General features: G+C 38.4%; 2 protein-coding genes across 4 annotated transcripts; both read left to right on the top strand.

Annotated features, from left to right (window-relative positions):
• The first annotated feature begins 1925 nt into the window (after positions 1-1925).
• On the top strand, positions 1926-15032 carry LOC127870735 (uncharacterized). Its single transcript, XM_052413176.1, has 2 exons — positions 1926-2209; positions 13254-15032. The coding sequence occupies exon 2, from the start codon at positions 14167-14169 to the stop codon at positions 14827-14829; it is 663 nt and encodes a 220-aa protein (XP_052269136.1). The 5' UTR covers positions 1926-2209; positions 13254-14166; the 3' UTR covers positions 14830-15032.
• On the top strand, positions 2220-22213 carry LOC127870734 (uncharacterized). 3 transcript variants are annotated; one of them, XM_052413175.1, is made up of 4 exons: positions 2220-8732; positions 16396-16652; positions 16978-17700; positions 17743-22213. In XM_052413175.1, the coding sequence occupies exon 1, from the start codon at positions 6335-6337 to the stop codon at positions 7715-7717; it is 1383 nt and encodes a 460-aa protein (XP_052269135.1). In that variant the 5' UTR covers positions 2220-6334; the 3' UTR covers positions 7718-8732; positions 16396-16652; positions 16978-17700; positions 17743-22213. The 3 variants fall into 3 exon arrangements, with proteins under 3 accessions (XP_052269135.1, XP_052269134.1, XP_052269133.1); XM_052413174.1 differs by having other exon boundaries at positions 16978-18132; positions 21643-22213; XM_052413173.1 differs by having other exon boundaries at positions 16978-22213.
• The last annotated feature ends 2725 nt before the right edge of the window (positions 22214-24938 follow it).

Below are 24938 nucleotides of genomic sequence, written 5' to 3'. Positions count from 1 at the left end.
TAGTTCTTCTTGAATGATCTGAGCTTTTTATGAGTACATACGTACCCGGAGGGTCAATAGCTGGGAGTTGGATTATTGCAACTACACTCGGCCATCCATGCTAATACAATGAGTGATGTGTTTCATACTTTATCAAGTTTATGTAAGCAATCCTCGTATCTCACAAAATATAACGAAAACAGTCGATTTAATTTTTATATAATTATTTACTCGATGTCAATACTATAACTTATAGTATTGACATCGAGTAAATTTAAAATTTTGTACTCCCTATCAGTTACACGTATGTCAGTAATGGCATCTTTAAATTTTAACAAGTTTTTAAGTACGTTGTGGGAATTCACAGATCTACATTAAATTATTACTTAAAGAATGTTATCTTGAAAAAGACGAGCTTAAACACATGTTTAAATTTTTCCTCTTTACGAGGGGGCCGCCATCTTGTTTTCTAAAGTAGTTCCAAATCCAATATGACGGCCGCCTACATACATCAGAGAGACGGTGTGGTGTAGCCCACTGTCCGATGCGTTCAGATTGATATTATCTATGTACATAGTCGAACAATCTTTTTTAAGAAGAAGACGTTGTGTCGTAATACTTTTATTGATCAAGTATGTGTATGCATTATAATAAACAACGGGTAACTAAAAAAAACATTGCCATTGAGCGCCTGTGAGTATCGGCCCTCTTAATTAATACATACGAATTTTGGAAGTGAACAAATACAAAAACACGCATATGTTAGACTATATGTCAATCTATAGTAAAATTTGTATTTATAAGATCATGAGAATGATCGTCGTAATAGTCATGGGTAACCATCAAATAAATTACAACTTCTAAAAATTGAAAAAAGCATTAACTATCCAGCACTTCTTGAATATTTTTCGCTAAAGGAACGATATTATGAGGAGAGCTGATACTATGAGACTGCATAGCTTGATCAAATCCCTGCTTTCATAACCAACCACGTGAAGATAGCCTAGTCACGTGGTACAATAATTTTACAGTTGTAATTTTTCCTTTTTTAAATTAAGGTAATATGTTGTTTTTTGTTATGAGACTAAACTTATATTCTTTTCAAAATATAAAAGAAGACTACTTTTCATAATATAATACTTAAAAAAACTACCAAATCTGGTATGATATTCTTGTGATGGCAGAGATCACAGGTGGATAGCGTGTAGCTATGATATTTATTAGTCAAAACATCATTTTGAATGATAAATACTCATATTATAACGAAAAATCATTTTCTGAAAAAAAATCACTATCAAATTTATATATATAACTATAATATAATTGTATTTATTTTATGCTTTCCGATGGTTTATAGAGAAATATCATTGAAATAAAAGTGACATTTCACTGTTTTAAACAGTGAAAATAACAGTGAAAAATATCGATATTTTTCACTGTTTTACTGTGAAATGACGTCATTTTTCGACGAAATGACGTAATAAATCCAGCGAAATTATCCAGTTTACTGTAACTCTTTTACAATGTAAATAAACGGTGAAAAAGCATAAAATGAAAAGAAAATTTGTTGGATTCCATGGAATATCGATTGTATTTCACTCGTGATCATAAAAAATACATATTTTAAATGATCACTAGTGAAATAAAATCGATATTCCATCGAATCCAACAAATATCCTCTATATATATTTGATAGTGTTTTTTTCCAGAAAAGTTGAGTTTTCGTTATAATTTGATTATTTATCATTCAAAATGATGTTTTCACTAATTAATATCATAGCCACATGCTAACCACCTGTGGCAGAGATTGTCTTAAAAGCAAGGCACGACAACTCTGCATGTAGATTGATGTTACACACAAACGAAAACATTTATCGTATTGTGACGTCATGACGCGCATATTTAACGCATGCGTATTATTTAAAATAACGTCATCAACTTGACAACGAAAATCTTTCATCAACTGCGATCTGTGATCGATATAGATCTACGTGTATTTTTGCTGTTTATATCATTGTATGAATCACTGAAGACCTATAGAATGGGTACTAGTGCATGCATACCTAAGTGCAAACGAAATGCAGGAGGAGGTGACGTATAGAAGAAGACGATCGTGAAGATCAAAATTTTAGAGACCGCCTGCGAGAATGGCGCAGACTGGATATCGACGACCTGGTGATGCTCGCAGTGAACGAAGACCGACTGGCCAGAATGCTGGAAAACGAGATTGGTAGGTTATAAACGCATTTTAATTTAAAACACCACCGGTTTAACGCCCCTTTGTATAATATCTGCTGATTGGCAGCGGCAATATATTAATAATTTCATATATTGGATTCCACAAGATTGGATCAGAACGGTACCAGCGAGTAATGTTGACATCTTTGTGAACATATCGCAATACACTTACCTCGGTTACTATTTGAAAAACAAAAACAATAAATAACACAACAACAAACAAACAACGCTTATAATGTGAAAATACTGAGCTCAAGCCGGGGATTGAACCCACGACCTCCAGAGTGGTAGTACGACACTTTAACCACGTCGCTAAAGAGCTAGCCCAACAGTAAGGCTGTTGGAAGTGACCTTACTTTTCACTACACTCCTCCCCCTTTTAATGATTCAATGCCCAGACACACCCGCTACAGCATGTCTTGCTACCGCCCTACCAGAAACCATTTAACAGCTCAGACCGACTCCCGCATTCACAGTACCTTTTTGCCTCGTCGCCATTAATGTGAAAATACTGAGCTCAGGCCGGGGATTGAACTTACGACCTCCAGAGTGGTAGTCAGACATGGCGTTGTCGGCGACTTTATTGGCGACGAGGTACAATTGGAAGTTACTGTGTACAGTCGGTTTCAATAATTATTTTTCACTTTTTTCCAGAACATCAGGTTAGGTACGTTTTGAAAAGTGGGTGGGGAAATTGTGGGTTTTGAAAATAATTGGTTGATTGTACAGCAGTTTCAAGGTGGGGGTTAAGGTTTAACACTGTAGTAAGGAGTATCGGTGTAATTAATTAATTAATTACACGGATTTAAGTAGCCAGTGAGTCTGTCAACAGTATTAAAGGGACAGTGTTGGGAAAATTGTAGAGAAATAAGTAAAGCCAAGATATTTTAATATTTGGTCTATTTGTTTAAGATGTGTCTTTTAGTCACGCTGAAAACATTTAACTGTCAAGCTGTGTCTTATAGTCACGCTTGGTCAGTGTATTTGTGAGGTCTTAGTCTGTCTAGCAAACCGTTTAATTGTCAAGCTGTGTCTTATAGTCACGCTTGGTCAGTGTATTTGTGAGGTCTAGCAAACCATTTAATTGTCAAGCTGTGTCTTATAGTCACGCTTGGTCAGAGTATTGGTGACTGATAGTGCAAAGGTAAAAACCTTAGTGTCCGTAAAGGTGACTGGTGGCTGTGAAGTCCTACATCCAAATATCCTTTTACGTATCCTTTCTTAAAAAACATTGTTTGGGTAATATTAATTTTTTATTGCAATTAAAGTAATTTACACTTTATTGAATATTTTGGTTTGGTAGTTCAATAAATAAAACAGTAGTAACATTGTTTTTGTGTGTTAGTTACATTTAATTGGCCCTGCACTTGTTTCTTCAATAAAAATGTCTATCAACGTGAATACGGCATCTGTGCTAGAATTAATGCAAATTCCGGGAGTCGGTGAGAAAATTGCTACCCTTATTGTGGAATTGCGCTCCTCGTATGGGTACGTCACCAAAGAAGTGCTGCATTTAGCCTTGCGAGGCAAGATGACGTCAGAAGTGTTAGCCATGTTGGACTTTTCTGAGCCAAAGCCTACACCCCGAAATTTGATGGATTTTGAAGGCTGGTCTATGCATGAAGATCTGAATGCAATGGCTGCAGCACTCTCTTCATGTCCTGTGCGCCATAACTGTGTCTACGAGTACAAGACTATCAGTATCACACACACAGTCGTCATGGATAATCACGACTGCCCCAATAATGTCCTCGTGGGCGAACCCGCCGTACAGTAAGGCATCATGGCCTGGTTTGTTGACACAGACTAAACCAATGGTCCGTCATTACAGTCCTGTGAAGTTTGAAGATGACCAGGGTCAACGTTCGTGTACTGGTGGTTCAAGAACCAGCTCATGTTCTTCGGTTCGGACAAGTTTACAGGTCTCAAAGACACGGAAACCAATTGGTCAGGGGGAGTCATCGGATTATGAATATGGGAAATTAGGGAAGTCTAGCTCTCGCAGTGCTGAACAGTACCCAACACCAAGTTCTAGAAAACAACGGGGCAGTGAACAAAGTGATGTGGGTGGATCACGGAAGCGGACAACCGGAAGTGAAAGTAAAAATACTGCAGGTGGTAGGTCTTATAGATCACCATCTCCAAGTAGATCATATTCATCAAGGGACAGCAGAGAGTCTAGAAGCCACCGGAAGGGGACAACCGGAAGTGCAAGTAAAAGTACTGCAAGGGGTAGGTTGTATCGATCACCATCCCACAGTAGGTCAAAGTCACCAGAAGACAGAAGAGGTTCTTCACGCAACCGGAAGCGGACAACCGGAAGTGCACGCAAAAGTACTGCAGGTGGTGGGTTCCCTAGATCACCATCTTTCAGTAGGTCAAAGTCACCAGAAGACGGAAGAGAATCTTCATGCAACCGGAAAAGGACAACCGGAAGTGCACGTAAAAGTACTTCAGGTGGTTGGTCTTCTAGATCACCATCTTTCAGTAGGTCAAGGTCACGGGAAGACGGAAGAGAATCTTCACGCATCCGGAAACGGACAACCGGAAGTAGGAAAAGAACAACTGCAGGTGGTAGGTCTTTTAGATCACCATCTTCCAGTGGATCACAGTCACCAGAAGATAAAAGAAGGTCTTCACGTAGTATTCGGAAGTCTAAGACTTACAGCGACAAAGAGCACCGGAAGTCACCAACAAGAGATGGAAGCAAAGATAATGGAAGGACTTATAGTTCTCCATTATCATCATCTAAAAAACGGTCGACAGTTACACACAGGACAAACGGACGACAATCAAGAAGTCAAAAAGTAAAGGTGCATAGATCGTCGTCCAGTTCTGATTCAGATGGAAGTGTAATACCACGTAGATGCCCCTCAGTACACATGAAAAGTAAAAGGAACACAAGAAGGGCACATTCACGTCAGTCATCGAGCTCATACTCCGAATCAAGGTCAAGGTCACATAACGATAGGGCAAAGAACAATTGAAAGAACGATAACGATGGTTCTTCTCACAAACGTAGCTCTCGAAGACAGGGTGATCCTCGGAAACATCCGAAGGCGTTGCGTTATGATGGGAAAACCAGTTGGCTATCCTTTAAGCGAAAGTTTGAAAGTTTTCAAAGGGTGATGAATTGGGCTGAAGACGAATGTAAAGATTATCTGTTGTGGAGTTTAGAGGGCAAGGCTCTTGACTTCTTCACTATTACTACAACAGAAAATGAACGATATTCATTTCGTCGTTTAATGAAGTCGTTGGAGTCTCGTTTCGGTACCAAGGAACTTCGTGAGACGTCGAAAGCTAAGTTCCGTCAAGCTGTTCAATGGCATGAGGAGTCGCTGGAAGACTGGGCTGACCGTGTGCTTACTTTAGCCACACCAGCGTTTACGGACCTTCCAGAAGACCATATGCGGTTTGAAGCGATTTCCCGGTTTTGCCAGGGTTGTAATGACAGAGAGGCAGCCAAGCATGCTTGTTTAGAAAATCCTTCACGCATGGAAGAAGCTCTCGACCTGGTTAAACAGCACCAATACATATCGCTGGCGGTAGATGGCAAAAAGAACAGACGGGGCCGAGAAGACATTTCAGTAAATGCGGTGCAGGCATCTTCAGAAGCAAAGACAGAAGAGCTTATAGCATCTGCTTTGAAAGAATTTGCCAAGAAAATGCACATTACCCCGCCTTCAGCCGTGGTAAGAGAGACACAGCCTGGTGGGAAGCCACAAAGATGGGGGCCATGTTTTCACTGTGGAAGGATGGGTCACCGGAAGAGAGATTGTATACAATTTCAGGAATTGTTGAAGAAAAAAGGATATAAGCCCGAACGTTTAAACGACAAGGGGATGGACGGGAAGACCACACGTCCAAGCCCACAAAAGTGAAGACTGTTGGTCCACCAGAAAGGTCGGTTGGGAAGAGAGAGATAGGGGCGTCTTCTAATGGCAGGGTCTGTGACTCGCCAAAGGTTTTCAAGAAATCCCAACAGATGATATCTCAGCAAAAATAACAACAAAGTATAAAGATCGTTGATGTTCTTAAACGACCAGTTAACTGTGAACCACAAGTGAATCAATCAGCTGTTACAGATTCATGCGGTAGGGTCTTTGACTCGCCAAACATGTTAGAAGTACCAAAACAGGCTGAAGAGGGGAGTAGTCAGAATAGCTCACAGTATAATCCGCCAGTTTCAGTAAGAATTTCTGTAGGTGGGGCCTGTGGCTCGCCTACACGGAAAGAGCAAATGCAGAAGGATCCATTGAGTCAACAGGAAGTACAGTCAAGTTTGAGTCAAAGTGATGACGGTAAAGATAAGGAGTCCACTGAGCAGGGGACAAGCTCCGGAGGGCCAAGTGACTCAATAAAGATATGCCGGGTACAGGCAGGTTCTTCTGTAGTGCAAATCACGATTGGTGATTTATTACTGAATACAAAATTGGATTCGGGGGCAGAAATTTCGATTCTTTCTTCAAGAATGTATGATAAGTTGAAGAAAGCTCCGAAAAAGGTCCAAGATGTAGTAATGCAGATGGCTGACGCAGAAACGGCTCTTAAAGGGTTCATAATAGCACCTATAAGTATAAAATTGGGCAGCCGTTGCTTCAAAGAAAGGATTTATGTGGCTCCAATCGTCGATGAAATGCTTTTAGGGCATGACATTTTGCATCATCTTGGAGTATTGTTAGATATGCAATCAGACACGTTGATACTGGATGGGGAAATAATACCAGTTAGCTCTAGTTTCAAAGAAGGGAAGCCGACGGTGGCTAGAGTGATGTTGAAAAAGAGAGTGGTGGTCCCACCTTATTCGGTGGTACGCTTGCCTTGTAAGTTAGATGCACCCATGCCCAGTGACTACGTTGTCGAATCGTTGGGGACACATAAAGTTCTGATGCCAAGGACAGTTATGGCAGCCAACAGGGATCCATTGGTGTGTTTCATCAATGTTAAAGAGACTTTTGCAACATTGAGGAAAAACACGTTGATTGCAATGGCTTGTGAGGTATTTAGTTACCTTGAAGGGTCACAAGAACCTGATGTTTCTTATAGTAACTCAGGGTTAAATGTCTCCGCAGTAAATGAGAACCAGTTAGGGGAGATGAAGACATCTTGTTCTCAGCTCCCAACACTAGAAACAGATGGGAAATCTAAAACTAGCCTTCCAGAACATCTTAAAGGCCTTTATGAGTCATCCATTACATGCCTCAATGAAGAACAAAGCCAGAAATTGTATGCATGCTTATCGGAATATCAAGATGTCTTTGCACAAGATGATTTCGATTTGGGAACTTTTACGGGAATCGACCACAAAATCGATACCGGAGATGCAAAGCCAATTAAGCAGCGCATGAGACGAACACCGGCTTGTTTTGTAAATGAGGAAGAAGGGCATTTAAGAAAAATGCTAGATGCAGGCGTTATTCAAGTGTCTGTTTCTGATTGGGCGTCATCGCCAGTTCTCATACGGAAAAGAGATGGTGGTGTATCGACTACAGAGTCTTGAATGATGTGACTGTTAAAGATACATTTCCATTACCGTTGATTGAGGATTGCCTAGACACCCTTGCGGGAAACCTGTGGTTTTCAAAATTGGATGTAAATTCCGCTTATTGGCAGGTTCTGGTCAATCCTGAAGATCGAAAGAAGACTGCGTGTGTGACCAAATATGGGTTGTTTGAACATGTGCGTATGGGTTTTGGAATGAGCAATTCTCCCGCCACATTTTCCCGGGTTATCAACCTGGTGTTGCCTGGGCTTACATGGAAGACGGTGCTTGCGTTCCTAGATGATGTCCTGGTCCTAGGTCAAGATTTCGATAGTCATTTGAGAAACTTGATAGACACTTTACGTCGGTCCAGACAACACGGTTTAAAGTTGAAGCCCCGGAAATGTATTCTCTTTCAACGGGAAGTGGAGTTTTTTGGCCGGACAGTTACAAGTAACCAGCTGAAGATGACTTCAAAAGCTATACAGACAGTTGCTGAGTGGCCCGTTCCAGTTTCATCGAAAGATGTAGAAAGGTTCCTTGGATTGGCTAATTACCATCGTTCATTTGTTAAGGACTTTGCACAATTGGCTCAGCCTTTATACAATATAACAGGAAAGAATAAATTTCGGTGGTATGACAAGAGGCTTTTGAGGCATTAAAGAAGGCACTCATCCGCCAGTATTGAGCCTTCCAAACAGTAAAGATCCATTTATTTTGGATACAGATGCTTCAGACGTGGCAATTGGTGCTGAACTTATCCAGTTGCAAAACGGGGAAGAAATAATTATTGCTTATAGCAGTCTGTCTTTAACCCCAGAACAGCGAAAGTATTGCACAACCAGAAAGGAACTATTGAGCATTGTGAGATTTACCAGTCATTTTCGGTATTATTTGCTGGGGCAAATGTTTACAGTGCGAACAGATCATTTCAGTCTGACGTGGTTACTGAAGTTCAAGGATCCCCAAGGACAGTTGGCTAGATGGATTGAAGAGTTGTCCCAATACCACATGGTTATTCAACATCGGCCGGGTAAGAAACACGGTAATGCAGACAGTTTATTCCGAAGGCCTGATTATCTGGTTCCCTGTTCGTTTTACGTAGCGGGTATTCGTCCAGAGCACTTGCCATGTGGGGGTTGTCATTACTGCAAACGTGCTAATGCATTGGGGTTTCCCCGCGTGAGTTCGGATCCCATCCTCGTCGCCATTAATGTGAAAATACTGAGCTCAAGCCGGGGATTGAACCCACGACCTCCAGAGTGGTAGTCCGACATTAATGTGAAAATAACCCAATTAATGTGAAAATACTGAGCTCAAGCCGGGGATTGAACCCACGACCTCCAGAGTGGTAGTCCGACACTTTAACCACGTCGCTAAAGAGCTAGCCCAACAGCAAGGCTGTTGGAAGTGACCTTACTTTTCACTACACTTAAAACACTGGTCTATGTAACATGTTAACTAATCGGACATTAACATTAGATTTTTTAAGGAAAATAAAAAACTACTCTTTGTTATTGAAGTATCATTCTCTTTTTGATACGTTTTTTGTTTACGGTTTTCGTCGATTTTCAACAACATTTCAGTAATATCAAATCGGGCTGATATATATCTCAAACTTTTCCTTTGATCTAGTTTACCACTACTTAGTGCACATCCGTTTTCCAGTAACTCCCAACTGCCCTAGATCAGAAGTAGAAAGTGAATGGTCGAAGTAAGATTCATATTACAAACTACATGTATGAAGTCGGGAGGGACCTGAACCCCAGATCCTCAGACTTTTAGTCCAGCGCTCTACAAACCGAGCTAGCCGCTCCGATTAGATAGTGTAAACCGAAATGTAATGCATATTTCGAAGTTTATGAGGTCCTTCCGCATCGCAGGCTGCATAATGCATAGACCCGGAGTGTGCCCCAGCTCTCCTACCTAATTAACCCACTAGACTAATGAACATTTTGACAAATGTTAAATTATAGCTGCAATATCCAGCGATTTAGTTGTAATCGAAATATTGTATATTTTGACGCATTCTTTGAGTTGTGGGGGAGGGGGGGGGGATACCCGTAGGAAACCCCACATGTCCGGTATGGTGACCACCAAATTCAAGTGTCTCCGGGAACCGGGATCGAATCCGGGTCGCCTATGTGAGAGGCGCGTGTACCAACAACTGCGCTTAACGGACAGCCCCGAAATGAAATAATTCTCCAGATTCATTTAGAGTCTGATAACTTGACGAACTCCTCAAATAGTTCATATGGTGGATGAAGGCTTGATTTTGAAATGAGTTGGTAATGATCAATATGTATACACGAAAACACACCGTGCTTGGTTTTTTTACTAATGTTTCACTTGTTTCGAATATTTATCATTTTCCCAGCATGTTTGTACCGAATGTATACTGATAAGCATACGTAATCGAAGTTTATCAGAAAAGTTCAATGGCCATTTACCCTCGGTTTTTACGATTTACCAAACACAATACAAAAATCAAATCGATTTGATACATGCTCATAAATTTAAATTCAACACTTATATTATACTAACGTTCTTATTGTTTGCAAATGGCAGATTTAACAGCATGGAATGTACGAACCTAAAACATATTTATAAAATTATGGAGAGAGGTGAGCGGATGCTTTTAAGTATGCACTACCGGGATGCACTATTTACACAATAAATGAGTCGCGCTCTGTAAAAAAGGGGATATGCATGTCCGTAAAGTGTCGTCCAAGATTAGCCTGTGCAGTCCACACAGGCTTACCAGGGACGACACTTTCGGAGTTTTTGCCAAACTGTTTATTGCTAAGAAGAGACTTTCTTAAAAAAAAAAAGCAGAAAGTGTCGCACATATATTAAACCTCCTTTTCACAGAGCACGGCCCAAATGTATAAACAAAATGTTATAGGCATTGGCATGAGCGAGGGAAGGTGGAACAGACAGGCAGGTCAAAATATATATTAAACTTTATATACACATAAAATACAATCTCGTTCATTATTCAACTTAATAATGCCATTATTGTTTATTTGTGTCGTGTGAAATTATCTATTATAATTTTAGTACAAATAGTTACGAAAGTGTCATAGATCGTGAAATATTCCATTATCATCGTCGAAGATTGGACTTTGTATTAAATAAAAATGATTACATATTTTTTCAAATAATTAAAATGCTCCGTTTTCTTCGTTGAGTTTGGAAATAAGTTGCAATCATTACTCTGTTAAAATAAGCATGGCGGAATAATTTGGAACGTGTAGAAATGTTGTTTATCGCTTGATTAATATCCATTACAAAAGAATGTTTCGGGAAAGGTTTAAAAGATACTGCACATCAACATACATTACTATCATGTAACTGGTTAGATACCGTTTCCGATTATAATATTTAAGCTCAGCTTGATCAAGAATGTATTTGCAAAGTAAACAGATGCTTTTTTCAATGCGCAGTATGATCTCACGATTTAACTGCAAGAAAATATTTACCAATAAAACTAGTAAATACTTATTACGTTTTATAACAATGATACAAATTTCTATAAAGTTTCAATCAAGTTTAAGTCGTATGGAAAAGCGTTTAATAAAATTCCAGTCTTTATATGATTGTCTTTGGTGGTATATTGAAACGATTTTGCCACCAATGTTTATTTTAATGCATTAATGCTAGGAATGGGACCGAATATTCGAAACTCGGCCGAATATTCGAATCCAAAATTCATATTCGAATATTCGATTTTTGTTTTTTAATAAAAAAAAATATGCAAAGAAATTAAAAAAAATGTATATTTTTTTGTTCAGTGCAGACTTATTTAGTGCATCTGTCTTTGTTTGCATAACAGCTGCCATCAATTAACGAGATGATAATTGGCAAACTGGAGGGTTTCATGTTGTAAAATACAGATAAACTGCTTTCCACTAATGTCGTCAGCTAGGTACCACTTGTCATTGCTTGTTTCGCCCTTTTAAACCTAGGACAAGCTCTAAGTGGCGGGCGGCAGTGTTGATCAGACACTACCCATTAGTGGATGGCTTCCTGCCTTAGCCACAGCCAGCTGGAGCTTCTTTCTGCTGCCTGTGATACCTTCTTAATGGCCAGCTTTCTCGCCTGTCCCACTATTTCCATATCCTGGAACATCTTTCCCAGCGATGGTGCAGGAAACCCTCTGCATCCCACTTCAATCGGGTAGTTCCATGCTCTCCACCCGGCCTCTCTACATTCCTGGACGAGATCTTCGTACTTGGCCTTCTTTCTCTCATGTGTCTGAGTACATCTTTCTTCCCACGGTACAGTCAGCTCTACCAGAATGATCTTCTTTGTTTTTTCGGAGACCATCACAATGTCTGGACGTAGGGTAGTATGGACAATGTCTGGAAACTGCAGCTGTTTTCTAAGATCTGCCCGTAGTTCCCAGTCATGTGTGCCGTCTACGATACTCGGATGTCCTCCCTTTGTACCCTTCATTAATGTCCCTGCTGGTACAAAGTTGATGTGCTTTGCCCCTGCATGTACTCGCGCCTTCTTCTTGTGAGAGGGGTAGTGTCTTTATTGATTTTATCAGGCAGTTTGCACGGGTGTTAATACACCGCGTTTAATCTTTTGTCGAAGAAAATTGACGTGTTATTTATAGTTCAGTGTCTCGCAATTAAGACAGCCCGACTATCGTTACCTTCAAATGACCAATCAATTTTAGTGCTATATACATTCATCTAATAAAAATGTAGTTGCTCAAATATATTAACCAATTACATTTGTTTTTTAACAATAATAAATTAATATACGGTCGAGATCGTTCATTCAAACTCGCAATATTTTCAAGATACGTCTACAATTTCAAATTCATAATGCCTCCCTCTCGTGTTTGGAATTATTTTACGCGCTCAAGTGATAAGTCGAAGGCAACGTGCAATTTGTGTAAGCAGGAGTTCGTGTACAAATCCACAACGTCAAATTTGCAGAACCATCTCGATGGTCAGCATCCGTCTGCGGGAAAAAGGGTAAGCTTTATAATTATTTTTCTGACTGATTAAAGTGATATTATGGGCACCTTACAGTTTATAGGTGTTTATTACAATCGGTGTTTATTTTTTGGTGTTTTCACTTCATATACACTTATATTGGTTAATGCAGCATTAACATACTAAACGTTTTGACAACTGACGACAGAAATGATTCGATTTACGATGTGAATCTAAATCTAGTTTTAGTGCAGATTCGTTCATACGACACAAAGACACTATTTTGTTTTGCGGATCATGTATCACTTTAATACAGCTATACACTTTTCAAAATTTTGATGATCAACAAACAAATATAAATATTATATAATTTACGAATTTCCTTTCCACTAGCATAGAGATTTTTTACCACCAGGGGATACGGACGGAGTGAGGAAGATTATGTGTGCATACATGTTCATTCAAAAGACAAAAATAAATAACGCTATGTCTTTTATAGGGAGACTCATAAGTTTTACGCAGCTTAAAGAGACATACAGCCTGTCTTTAATTAAAATTACATTGTGCGTTTCGTATAATCATTGTTTTTGTCTATTGTGCAGATGAAACGCCGAAAAAGCAGTCTGCGGTAACGTCTTTCTTCACTGCGCCACTCAAGAGCGAGAGAATCACCAAGGCGATAGCCGACATGATTGTCTCTGATTATGTTCCTCTTCGTATAGTGGAGAGCGAATGATTCAAAAACTTAATGAGCATCGTAGCCCCCGACTACACAGTGCCCTGTAGGAAAACAGTGAGGTCTCGTATCCAGCGACGCTTTAACGTGGAGCGTGAGGCGCTGATGTCACAATTAGAAAGCGTTCCGTCCGTGTCTATCACTACGGATACCTGGACCTCCAACTTTACCGAGAGTTTAATCACCGTCACTGAACAACATATGACCGACGCATGGGACCTCAAGTCAAACGTCTTCATCACGCGTGCCATGCCTGAACGTCACACTGGGGAGAACCTTGCTCATCGCCTTAAGGACTGCGCGACCGAATTTAGTTTGGACGGTAAAGTGGACACGTGTGTGCATGACAATGCGAGAAACATCGAGTGTGCTGCAAGTTTGTGTGAGGATTGGGGTGATCTGGGTTGTTTCGCCCATACTCTACAACTGACATTGAAGCCTGCGATGGAATTGCCTTCAGTGTCTACGGTTGTCAGTCGGTGCAGAAAACTCGTCGGCCACTTCAAGCATTCCACAACGCTGACGGCGGAACTGGGTGTTAGACAGAAGACGATGAACGTCCCTCACACACTCTTATCCAGGATGTCCCTACCCGGTGGAACGTCACCTATCTGATGATGGAACGCCTGGTAGAGCAGCAGCGCGTTCTTACTGACATCATGCTGGATCCAAAGTTAACATAGAAGCAAGACGCCGCACTCAACTTGAGGGAATCGGATTGGGACATTATTAAAGAGTGGTGTGTTATTCTAAAGCCGTTAGCGGATACGACAGCATACATGAGTACAGAGAGTCACGTGTCTGTGTCGGAAATATATCCGATCGTTTGTGGATTGGTCACCAAGAGCCTTGTATCTTGCTCAACGGACAGTTCCATCGCTCATCGAGGGAAAAAGGCGATTCGTAATGATTTGGTCCATCGCTTCCAGCCAGAATCGGAAGAAGCAGCAAGGTCAACGGCTGCATTAGGTGCTCTATTGGACCCGCGTTATAAGAAACTGGCGTTCTTCTCGTCCAAACAACGGAAAATTACTCAGGATACGTTGGAGTCGCGCGTGGACGATTTCCCCCTTAGGTTCACAATAAACAACGGTGACATTGAGACCCCATCAAAACGCCGGAAGTTGGATTTCCTGGACTTTGGCTCACCGGAGAGTACGCTGGAGGATGAGCTTCAGTGCTATGTAAACGAGAAGTCCGTTGGCATGGATCCTCTGCAGTGGTGGCGGGAGAACGAGGCAGGATTCCAAAAGGTGGTAGTGGTAGCCCGACGTGTACTCTCGGTGCCCGCGACGTCAGTGCCATACAAAAGGGTGTTTAGTTCAACCGGCTTACTGCTCAGTAAGTTGAGAAACAGACTCTCAAGTTGCATCGTGGATGCCATCGTGTTTCTGAACAAAAATCGTGTGAATGTCTGTTACGTTGACGAGGATGAAGCATAGATGAATGTATTGTTTATTGCTGAAGATACGAAATATATGTAAATATGTTTTATGGCGATTAACTGTTTTGTGAATGCACACTGCATGTACATAATAATTACGAAACTTGAAAACTAGTTCGTATATGCATGTGTCTGAATGTGTTCCAGTATGTTGTTTTCTTACGTTATCTTTGTTTAAACAAAAAACAACGTGTGCACTAAGGTTTTTGTTTGTGTTTATTTTAAAGTACAAATGAGGAATATAATTTATATATTATTAAAGTTCTATCCAAGTTTTGACATCGTCGTGGTTCTGGAGTCCGTACTGAAAAAAATGCGAAACCAAAAGAACAAATATAATATAAGGGAAGTAATCCAAAAATGATATTGAAATAAATCAGAATTAGGGTAATGTTTACCGGCAACATGTGAAATAAATAAATGTTATGAAACTAAATGTATTAAGCGAATATAAAGTGAAAAATAATCATGTATCGATCTCAAAAATGATAAATCTATCTCATTTTCCACTGATGCATATACAAAACGATTGAAAGTGTAATGTGTGGCAATGAGGAACATTACTTTACTCCGGACGGGCGTAAGTTCGGCATTTTCATTTTATGTCTAAAATCGAATATTCGAATAAATTCGAATAAGGGAACACGAATATTCGAATATCATTTTTGTATTCGAATCCCATCCCTAATTAATGCATATGCGTAAAGTGTCATCCCAGATTAGCCTAAGCAGTCCACACTGGTTAATCTGGGACGAAACTTTCCACCTACACTAGCTTTTTGGTAAGAAGAGACTTTCTTTAAACGAAAAAATCCATTACATCAGAAAGAGTCGTCGCTGATTAGCCTGTGTTGACTGCTTAGGTTAATCTGGGACTACAAGTGACCTGCATGAAGACTCGTTTTCCCTGAGCGCGGACTATTTTCATTTAAACAAGCGTCCGCACATATAGTTTTTTACCAACATGTAAATAAAAACATTGTTGAAGATCAATATCTCTACGACTACTTCTACTGTCACGCAATTTTGATTCCATAAAGGTGTTGTTTTTTTTAAAGCATAACTCAATTAATGCAATATTTTGGTAGCAATCTAGGTTTAATGATTTTTTATATATTTCCTTTGAGCTTATTACATAGTATAGTTTACCGAATATTCATTTCGTTCCGTTTGGTACGAATGTGTATAAACGAAACTATTTCCTTTTGTAAAAAAAACTAAAATACATGAAACTTTAACAAATACTGTTAATTATCTATCGTTAATAATATAAATATTGGTGATGAATTTCTTCACTGTTCCATGGCATTGACACACGTTTTAATCATGTTATGTTTTTTAGAGCGTTTTTATGTCTAAAACATTGCATATGCAATTTTTCACGAGCCTTTAATAAAAGACTAGCGGAGGGTAACACGACATCGTCTCCTGATAATGTTTGTGTGTATTCATACGCGCAAAGTGCTCATTAAATAATAAATGCCCCTCTTCGGATAACTGCCATATATCCTTTATGTATTTGGTACCCAGTGTGTTTTATGAAAGATCTTCTTTGATTTCACAGAGGCGCTTAACAAAGAAGAGCTGCTAGAATATTACAGACTCCGGGACAAGCTTGTGGACGAGTACGCCGATGACGTTCTAAAAGCCGAACTCGTCGTGCTGGGGATCGGGGCCGTCTCCGAATACGAGATAACGCCTCGTGACGTCATGTCTGGAACGTCATCGGCGTCAGTCTTTATAGAAGTCCTTCAGGAACGTTCCGTGATTGAACGCTTCAACCGGATGTCAAGGTTCATGCCAGGTTGTGGCAGCTCCGAGGTATTTCTTATGAAATATCATGTTGGTGTTTGTCTGTATTGTTTTATTGCCTTTAGATTAACGTTGTGTACTATTTATTAATTTAATCGTAAGGCGTATAAAATATGTACATAAATTTACTTGCCTTGAGCATACTTCACACTTATTACAATTTTACCCAAGCTTAACATATAATTTTTGCTCATATTTCATTAAAGGTTTGTCTATACCAAACGTAAAAACGTACGCATGTGTTAATTTGATTTCTAATCAATCAAATGAACACAACATTCTTTGCTCAAAATTCACCCATAACTAATCTTCGTTTTTTCTCCCTTACGCACAGGATCGCGAATCATATCATCGATACGTTTTTGATTCGAGGTGTGCAACTAGGGTCAGGTTTACACCCAACGCGGATGATTTGAACATCAACGATCCGGATGTCTGAGTTTTAATCGAATACCGAGACTTGGTCATCCGGTCCATCGTTTATACAAAAAGTCCGGAGCCTGTCAATGACAGAATCTCGAGTATTGGCAGCGACACTACCAGCAGCTGAGCTTCACACATTCTAAGCTCAACTGATTCCGACACGAGCTCCACTGAAAGCTCGTCGTCGGAGGTCTCGACGAACGCTTGCGAAGGGTCAAGTTATGATTTTGCCGGTCACAGAGTGCGAGGAAGTGTTTTTGTTGTGGAGGAAATCCGAAGCTTTTGCAGTTATTTAGACACCTATTCTTCTTCCTCTCTGACTTCCTTGTACCCCGCCACATCTTCATTCTCCTTGTGTTTCTCGAATGACAGTGAGTCTTTAAAAAGCAGCATGACTGGCAATTTATCTGTGATAGAAGAATTGGCACAAGTAGAAAATCAAAGTTCACCCAATGTTGACAATCCGGTGGAAGAACACCATTTTCTTAGTGATAATAAAGCAGCAAACGTTCAATGTTGCACAGATGATGTTGTTGATAAAGCGGCAAATGTTGAATGTTGCAAAGATCATGTTAATGATAAAGCGGCAAAAGTTGAATGTTGCAAAGATCATGTTAATGATAAAGCGGCAAAAGTTGAATGTTGCAAAGATCATGTTAATGATAAAGCGGCAAAGGTTGAATGGTGCAAAAAAGATGCTGATGAGATTTCCGTTGACAACAGTTTAGATTTGTTTTGGTGCAAAACTGACCCAGAAGATGCTAACAATGCGCAAGTAGACGAAAACGCGTTTTCAATTCACAGAATAAATAACGCAGCAACAGAAAACGTAAAAGCTGCAGTTGAACATGATGTGTCTGCAAAATCAAGTATTGAAAATGAGATCGTTGCAGACGCGTTGTCAGATTTTTGTGTGGAAGAAAAGAAACGCCAAAAGTTAAATCTCTCAAAACTGTTTCGAAGATTTTTTAGAAGAAAATAATAATAAGAAAACAACAACCATAACAAAACAACAAAACACCTCAACTGTTCAGATGAATTTTTAGAAAAAAAGAACAAAAAAAAGGTAAACATTATTGAATGCAGCTTTTATACATTGTACTGAATGTAGAACATTTGCCCCTTCGGACATCTGCCCCTTCATGAAATCGGGACTAAACGGACATCTGCCCCTTCACTAAAATTCTCAAGGTGGACATCTGCCCCTTCACTAAAATTCTCAAGGTGGACATTGCCCCTTCACTCAATTTCTCAAGGTGGACATTTGCCCCTTCACTCAATTTCTCAGGGTGGACATTTGCCCCATTCGGACATTAGCCCCTCTATTGCATTGTTTTTTTTATCATTATCTTTATTTACTTATTTTCAAACATGCATGCACATAATAAACACAGGCGAGTTGGAAGCTTGTAGCATTCCCAACAAATCGTGCTCTTAGATGAGTTCTTCTTTGTATACAAGTGACCATCATAGCAGAGTTTTTGAGAGCTCGTGCTGAGAATAACTTCCATGATGAAAATATGAGTTATGAAGATAGTACATTTCTGCATTCTTTTAATATCATTTGTATCAGTTAATAAACTAATGTCACTTGTATAAATGTGAAAATAACTGTGAAAACTACTTGCCAATTAATAGTAATATTGATAATAAGAATACTTAAACAATTTAATGTAACAATTTTTTACCATGAAACAGGTGGTCTGCAATTATTCAATTAAATTAAGGTATTGATCTATAGCATCAAAGGTAAAGCATAATAGCAATTAACATACATGCCAGAAATGTTCGGGTCCAAATCGGGACAGTCCATTAAAAATGTCGGGACATTTGACCAAAAAGCAGGACACCTAAAACGATCAATCATGCCACATTTACTGAAGTCAGTAATCATCTTATTACTTACTGTTGCATAGTGTAACTAGATACAGACTATAGATAGCTGCATGCTTGAATAACCTTACTATTACATTGTACAGTGAGCTGATAAGCCAGTATCACTTGAGCCACCAACGTAGTAACATCATTAAAGAGTATAGCGCAGATTTGTGTTTGTTATTACTAAGACTATTCACATGAGTGAAAGAACAACTACGCATAACATCAAATATGAAACATGGTGTCAGAATTTGAGTGATTTATCCACATCACATAAGTTTAAAAAATGGATTTAAGTGGCATCCAAGCTCCGCGAATGGACCGGAACTCGTCCAATTTACCCGAAGCATTCGACAAATTTGAACGTCACGTGAAACTCATGTTTAGTGGACCTTTGAAGAACAAATCAGAGGAAGAACATGTATCATATTTCTAATTGTGGATTGGTGACAGAGGACGTGACATTCATAGCACGTGGAAAGACATTTCACCAGAAAATGCAAAGAAGATAAAAACATATTATGAACGTTTCAGAAATTACGTGCAGCCAATATTAAATCCGATCTTTGCCCGGTAAGACTATTCACATGAGTGAAAGAACAACTACGCATAACATCAAATATGAAACACTTACAAAACCTCATAATTTCTGGCAAATATTGGCGATAAATGTGTTTAGAATTGCATGAACACAGACGTTCTCCATTTTCCGGAAGTAAACAAACATGTGCACTATGCGGATGAATCCATTTGGGACTAAGGCAACGTTCAACAGGATGTTGTTTTTAGCACTGTTTTTATTCAACCAATCATCCATTAACTCTAAATTTAGATTGATGCAATATGTACACATTATTTTCAGTAAATCAGTCAAAAACGAAAGTAAATTTATGTCTCTGGTATCGGTCAGCGCTCGATTTGTTTTACATATAATACACTGAATACCGCGTAATAATAGTATCTTTGGACTTAATTTGGGTCTTGAAATACAAAAGCAATCTGCTTAATGCACTACGATGCATCTATCACTAACAATTAACGACCTTTATCATAAAAATACCTAGTCCAAATAATTAGACGTAATCTACCGATTACGATGTATATCGACCTCATATTTATAGGAGTAAAAAATACCCTGGTGTGAATGCCCGATAAAATCAATAATTTGCTGATATATCGCTGATAAGGTGTCAAAAACAACACTGGATCTCTCGACTAGTAGATATGGTTTGTTAATAGGGGCCAATAAAGGGGTTAGCGATGGTAATTAAAGCCAGACGGAGCTTGATTAGGGAATTTTATTGTGAACTTATAGAGCGTATATCGTTTTGCACGAATGTCGGGACAAATAGTGTCACATCGGGACAAACACCCCAAAAACAGGACTGTCCCGCCAAGATCGGGACGTCAGGCATGTATGGCAATTAATGATATTTGTTATGTCATTAACAAATATAACTGTGAACATAACTGTGAAAATTACTTAACACTTTATATTGATAATAAGGATAGTTAAACTAATTAATGTAGCTGTTTTTTACAATTGAAGAGGTGGTCTGCAATTATTTAAATCATGAAGGTATTGATCGAGAGCATCAAAGATAATGCATTTAAATGTAAATACATTTGAAAAAGAACATTAATAAAATAGAATAATGGAATTATCTTTTATGAAATACTTTATTTCAAAAATAAATATTTATAAAATTATTCAATGACACAAATAACACAAATTAAAATGACTCAGTTGAGTTCTGTTTAAATTAAATTCATTTGAAGGAACAATTATCAAACAAGGAGAATGACATGTATAACCTATTAGCATATCATGAATGAACTCTCGTCAAACCATCATTGAATTCACAACCTTAGGCACTATTGAAATATAGTCTGAAGATGAAATGCCAATTAACCTTCAGAAATGGAGTGAAGGGGCAAATGTCCACCTTGAGAATTTGAGTGAAGGGGCAGATGTCCACCTTGAGAATCTGAGTGAAGGAGCAGATGTCCACCTTAAGAATTTGTGTGAAGGGGCAGATGTCCGTTTAGGCCTGATTTAATTAAAAGGCAGATGTCCGAAGGGGCAAATGTCCGTATACCCATTGGACTATACTTTAGTTGTCGTGATTCGGATGCGACTTATTTTTAACCAGGTTTTCCGAAAGAAAAAACGGGTTATTAGATTGGCGAATGCGGGCGGGCTGGCTGGCTGGCGGGCGGGCGGAACAAGCTTGTCCGGGCCATAACTATGTCGTTCATTGTCAGATTTTAAAATCATTTGGCACATTTGTTCACCATCATTGGACGGTGTGTCGCGCGAAATAATTACGTCGATATCTCCAAGGTCAAGGTCACACTTTGAGTTCAAAGGTCAAAAATGGCCATAAATGAGCTTGTCCTGGCCATAACTATGTCATTCATTGTGAGATTTTAAAATCATTTGGCACATTTGTTCACCATCATGGGACGGTGTGTCGCACGAAAGAATCACGTCAATATCTCCAATGTCAAGGTCGCCACGACTAAAAATAGATTTTTTTTTAAACAAACTTACAAAGGGGGTTAATTTTGTTTGTTCATTTCAAAAGTTCAGTTTGAGTTTTCTCCCTTTATCAGATTTTTTTTCACAATGAAAACCTGGTTTTGTGACAATTTTGTCCCTTGTTTCCTTTAACTTGTGCAAAACGGTATTCAATAGCCTTATAGGGAAACCCGTGGCGTGAAACGATCAATCGTTTTCAACAACGTGACACATCAGAAACTATGGTCAAAGTTCTTTGATAGCATCAAAAAAGTATGCTTACCCACGGATAAACCACGTATTATAATTTTCTGTGGTGACATCGAAAGCAATCAAGGACCATCAAAATAAGATAAATTACACCGGAATACAACAGCAACAAACCGACAATTACTCTGGCACGATGCGCAGGGTATTCCCTCCACTGGTTCACCACAACCCCGGAAAAGACCATTTCCAGAGCACCGCCGGACCCCCAGGAATAGCAACCCAGAACGAGCACCACCGGACCCACAGGAATAGCAACCCGGCACGAGAACCGCCGGACCTCCCAGGAAAAGCAACCCGGAACGAGCACCGCCGGACCCCCAAGGAAAAGAAACCCGGCACGAGCACCGCCGGACCCCCAGGAATAGCAACTCGGCACGAGAATCGCCGGACCCCGAGGAATCATGCAAAATATCAAAAAAATTACTAGTTATGTCTAAATAAAACATTTGCATATAAGGAAATGCATTTTTGAAACGATTATACTGTTGTTAATATTTGTTTTTACTAACAACGAACTCGGGAGTAGAACACAATGTAAGAGCTCGTGTAAGAGCTCGGTATGTCGTTATGACAAAAATCTCCATACTTGGCACTTCTTCGCGGACATTTTTTTTGTTAAAAGATTCTCATCAATTGAACTTATTTCAGAATAAATTAAATTTAACGAACGAAAACAATTAATCATAAATGATAAAAACAAACAACAAATAGATCGATTTTATGTACGCAACACATTGTACCTGATTTGAACCTTTATTTGTCTGAAAAAAAACTTACCTTGTTACACATAAAATAAATTCTCATGATAAATGTAATTGTTTGATTTAATTGATTACACCAATGTTGACACTCTTTGTTGCAACATTTTTATCCCAGTGTTTTATTGCATCTTTGTTCATCACAATCCGATTATCTCGTTATGATCGGATACTGCGCAGACAATTACAAAGAAAACAAGGTGTCATAAACCCAGGGACGTATACTTGGGTCCCTGCATAAACCACATGTTGCAGCCTAGTGTCTGGTAATTAAACACAATATATGATACCCCCATGTCACCCCCCCCCCCCCTTGGCATATTAATTAAGCAGTCATTTTAGCCAAATTTTCAAGCCAAAATACTGAACATTTGCTTCAATAAAATATTTTAACATTAACAAATGAAGACTTTATCGGAAATGGATTTACAGGAACTAGTGTATATATATTAGCCAGTTTAATCATAATAATACAATGTTTAATATTTATAAATAAATTTAAAATATTGTGAAATTTAACTGCTACGCAATTGAGATATTTAACGGGTACCTGCAAATGTAAACTCCGCTATTGCGTTTATAGATTTCAAGTACGTTAATTATTGCAGTGTACGAAACACCACATGAAAACAAGCAATTACAATAGGGTAAACAATACTTTCGTTAAATAAATTACATATATAGATTTATTGATAATAAAATGCTAGATTTTTATCACTCCTTATCATTAGTAAAGAGATTTCAATATACACGCAAAGACAGTTCAATTTGCATAATATGCAGAGTTCTTTTCCGTATGTATGCTAAAATTGATTAATATCGTTATTCAATGTAAACGAAACGAAAATCAATTCAATTGAAAAGAAGATGATACAATTTTACAATTGTTGTGTATTCCGCTTTTTTAGGGCTTTGTTTTACAATTGATTAAATTAATGCATCTCTTACACGTTCGATCGCTGATAAACAACAACAATATCCACACAACTTATAATTGTGATCAAATTAATATATGTTTCATTGTTTTTTTAACATCATTTATAAAAGTCTTACTATAAGAAAGAATACGGCTTATTAAGTTGTTTTGTTTTGTGGGATTTTCAGTATTTAGTCTTCCGATCACGTTCCCTGATGAACAATACCGCTGCTGTATCAGCAGTATAAACCGAATATCAAAATTTCATTAGAAAATAATACATTATTAACAAATAGGTAAGTACAAATCTTTTCGTGCATATATGTTCAGTCCATTTACATCGTTGAAAAAAACAACATTTTTTAACAAGATTTCTGTTCTCGTTTACAATTGATACACTATTTTATCATCGCATGACGTCACACAAGGGAGATAATTAAAAACCGGCAATAACTGAAAGGGTCTTTATCAGGAATCTATTAAACGGAAATATACTTATGTTTGCCAGCTTGTTTTTTTACTAAACCTGAAAGTTGCAAACATTTTAAGCGGTACATACATGTAATGTGCAAGACAACCGCATATGGTAACTTCTCAAGGTGTGTAAAATACTTAAATTCATGTGATAACAATGAATAAATAAACGAAGCAAACCTTACATGGGGCATGCAGAACCCTTATTTGAGCAGGTTGTCCTTATTATATGACAAGGAACCAATTTTAAAACAACAAGAAATTAAAAATGACACTATACGCACAAATACAAAAGCATACCCAACTCAATAAAACCAAGGTCACCGCCTTGGATCGGTTAACGTATTGGTTTTTTAAGGGACATTCACACAGATTTTGGCATGTATTGAAGTAATGCTTTATATTTTAAAATGTAAACATCGGATCCAAAAAGCTCCAGAAAACAAAGATAATAATAAAAAATGGATATTTTAAAGCATGGGAAATGTTCAGTATTACTGTTTCCTAAAAAATATTATCACTACAACGAAAATGAGCGAATTTGAAACATTTTTATATAATTTTTGTCAATTTACCAAAACATGAAAAGGTCCCTTTTACCGATTGTATGGAGCTCCAAACCTCAATCGGTACAGAATTATTCACAAACTATTTAACTATATATACAAATTTACCCCATGATGTATCATTTAAATTGAATAACAATAAATGGGAATTAACTGCAATATATTGACCATGGCAACCCTCGATACATTGTGACTTTATGAGCAAAATAAACTTAAATGACAAAGGCTTCTGATGATGCAGGACTCACATAATTAAATACGGGTTCTCCTTCACCATTTTGAGTTTGGCAATTTTAAAAATATACTAATAGTAATTACTTAACTATTAAAAATTTAAAGATTCAGAGATAATTTTGAAGCCACTGTTTTATTAACTTTTTCGACTTATGTGACACATGTAACACTTTCACTTTAATGCTTATTTAAGGGCTTGTAATACAATTTAAGGTGTTAAATACATGATATTATTATTTCAATAAACACACGTTG

Source organism: Dreissena polymorpha, chromosome 3, assembly GCF_020536995.1.
Source record: "Dreissena polymorpha isolate Duluth1 chromosome 3, UMN_Dpol_1.0, whole genome shotgun sequence".
NCBI classification, from domain to species: domain Eukaryota; kingdom Metazoa; phylum Mollusca; class Bivalvia; order Myida; family Dreissenidae; genus Dreissena; species Dreissena polymorpha.
The sequence above is the reverse complement of the archived record's forward strand: the minus strand, read 5'-3'. Positions and strand labels throughout refer to the sequence as shown.

Bases quoted from the DNA above. Each gene is read 5' to 3' on its own strand.
- LOC127870734 (XM_052413175.1), top strand. From the start codon at position 6,335: ATGTTAGAAGTACCAAAACAGGCTGAAGAGGGGAGTAGTCAGAATAGC.
- LOC127870735 (XM_052413176.1), top strand. From the start codon at position 14,167: ATGAGTACAGAGAGTCACGTGTCTGTGTCGGAAATATATCCGATCGTT.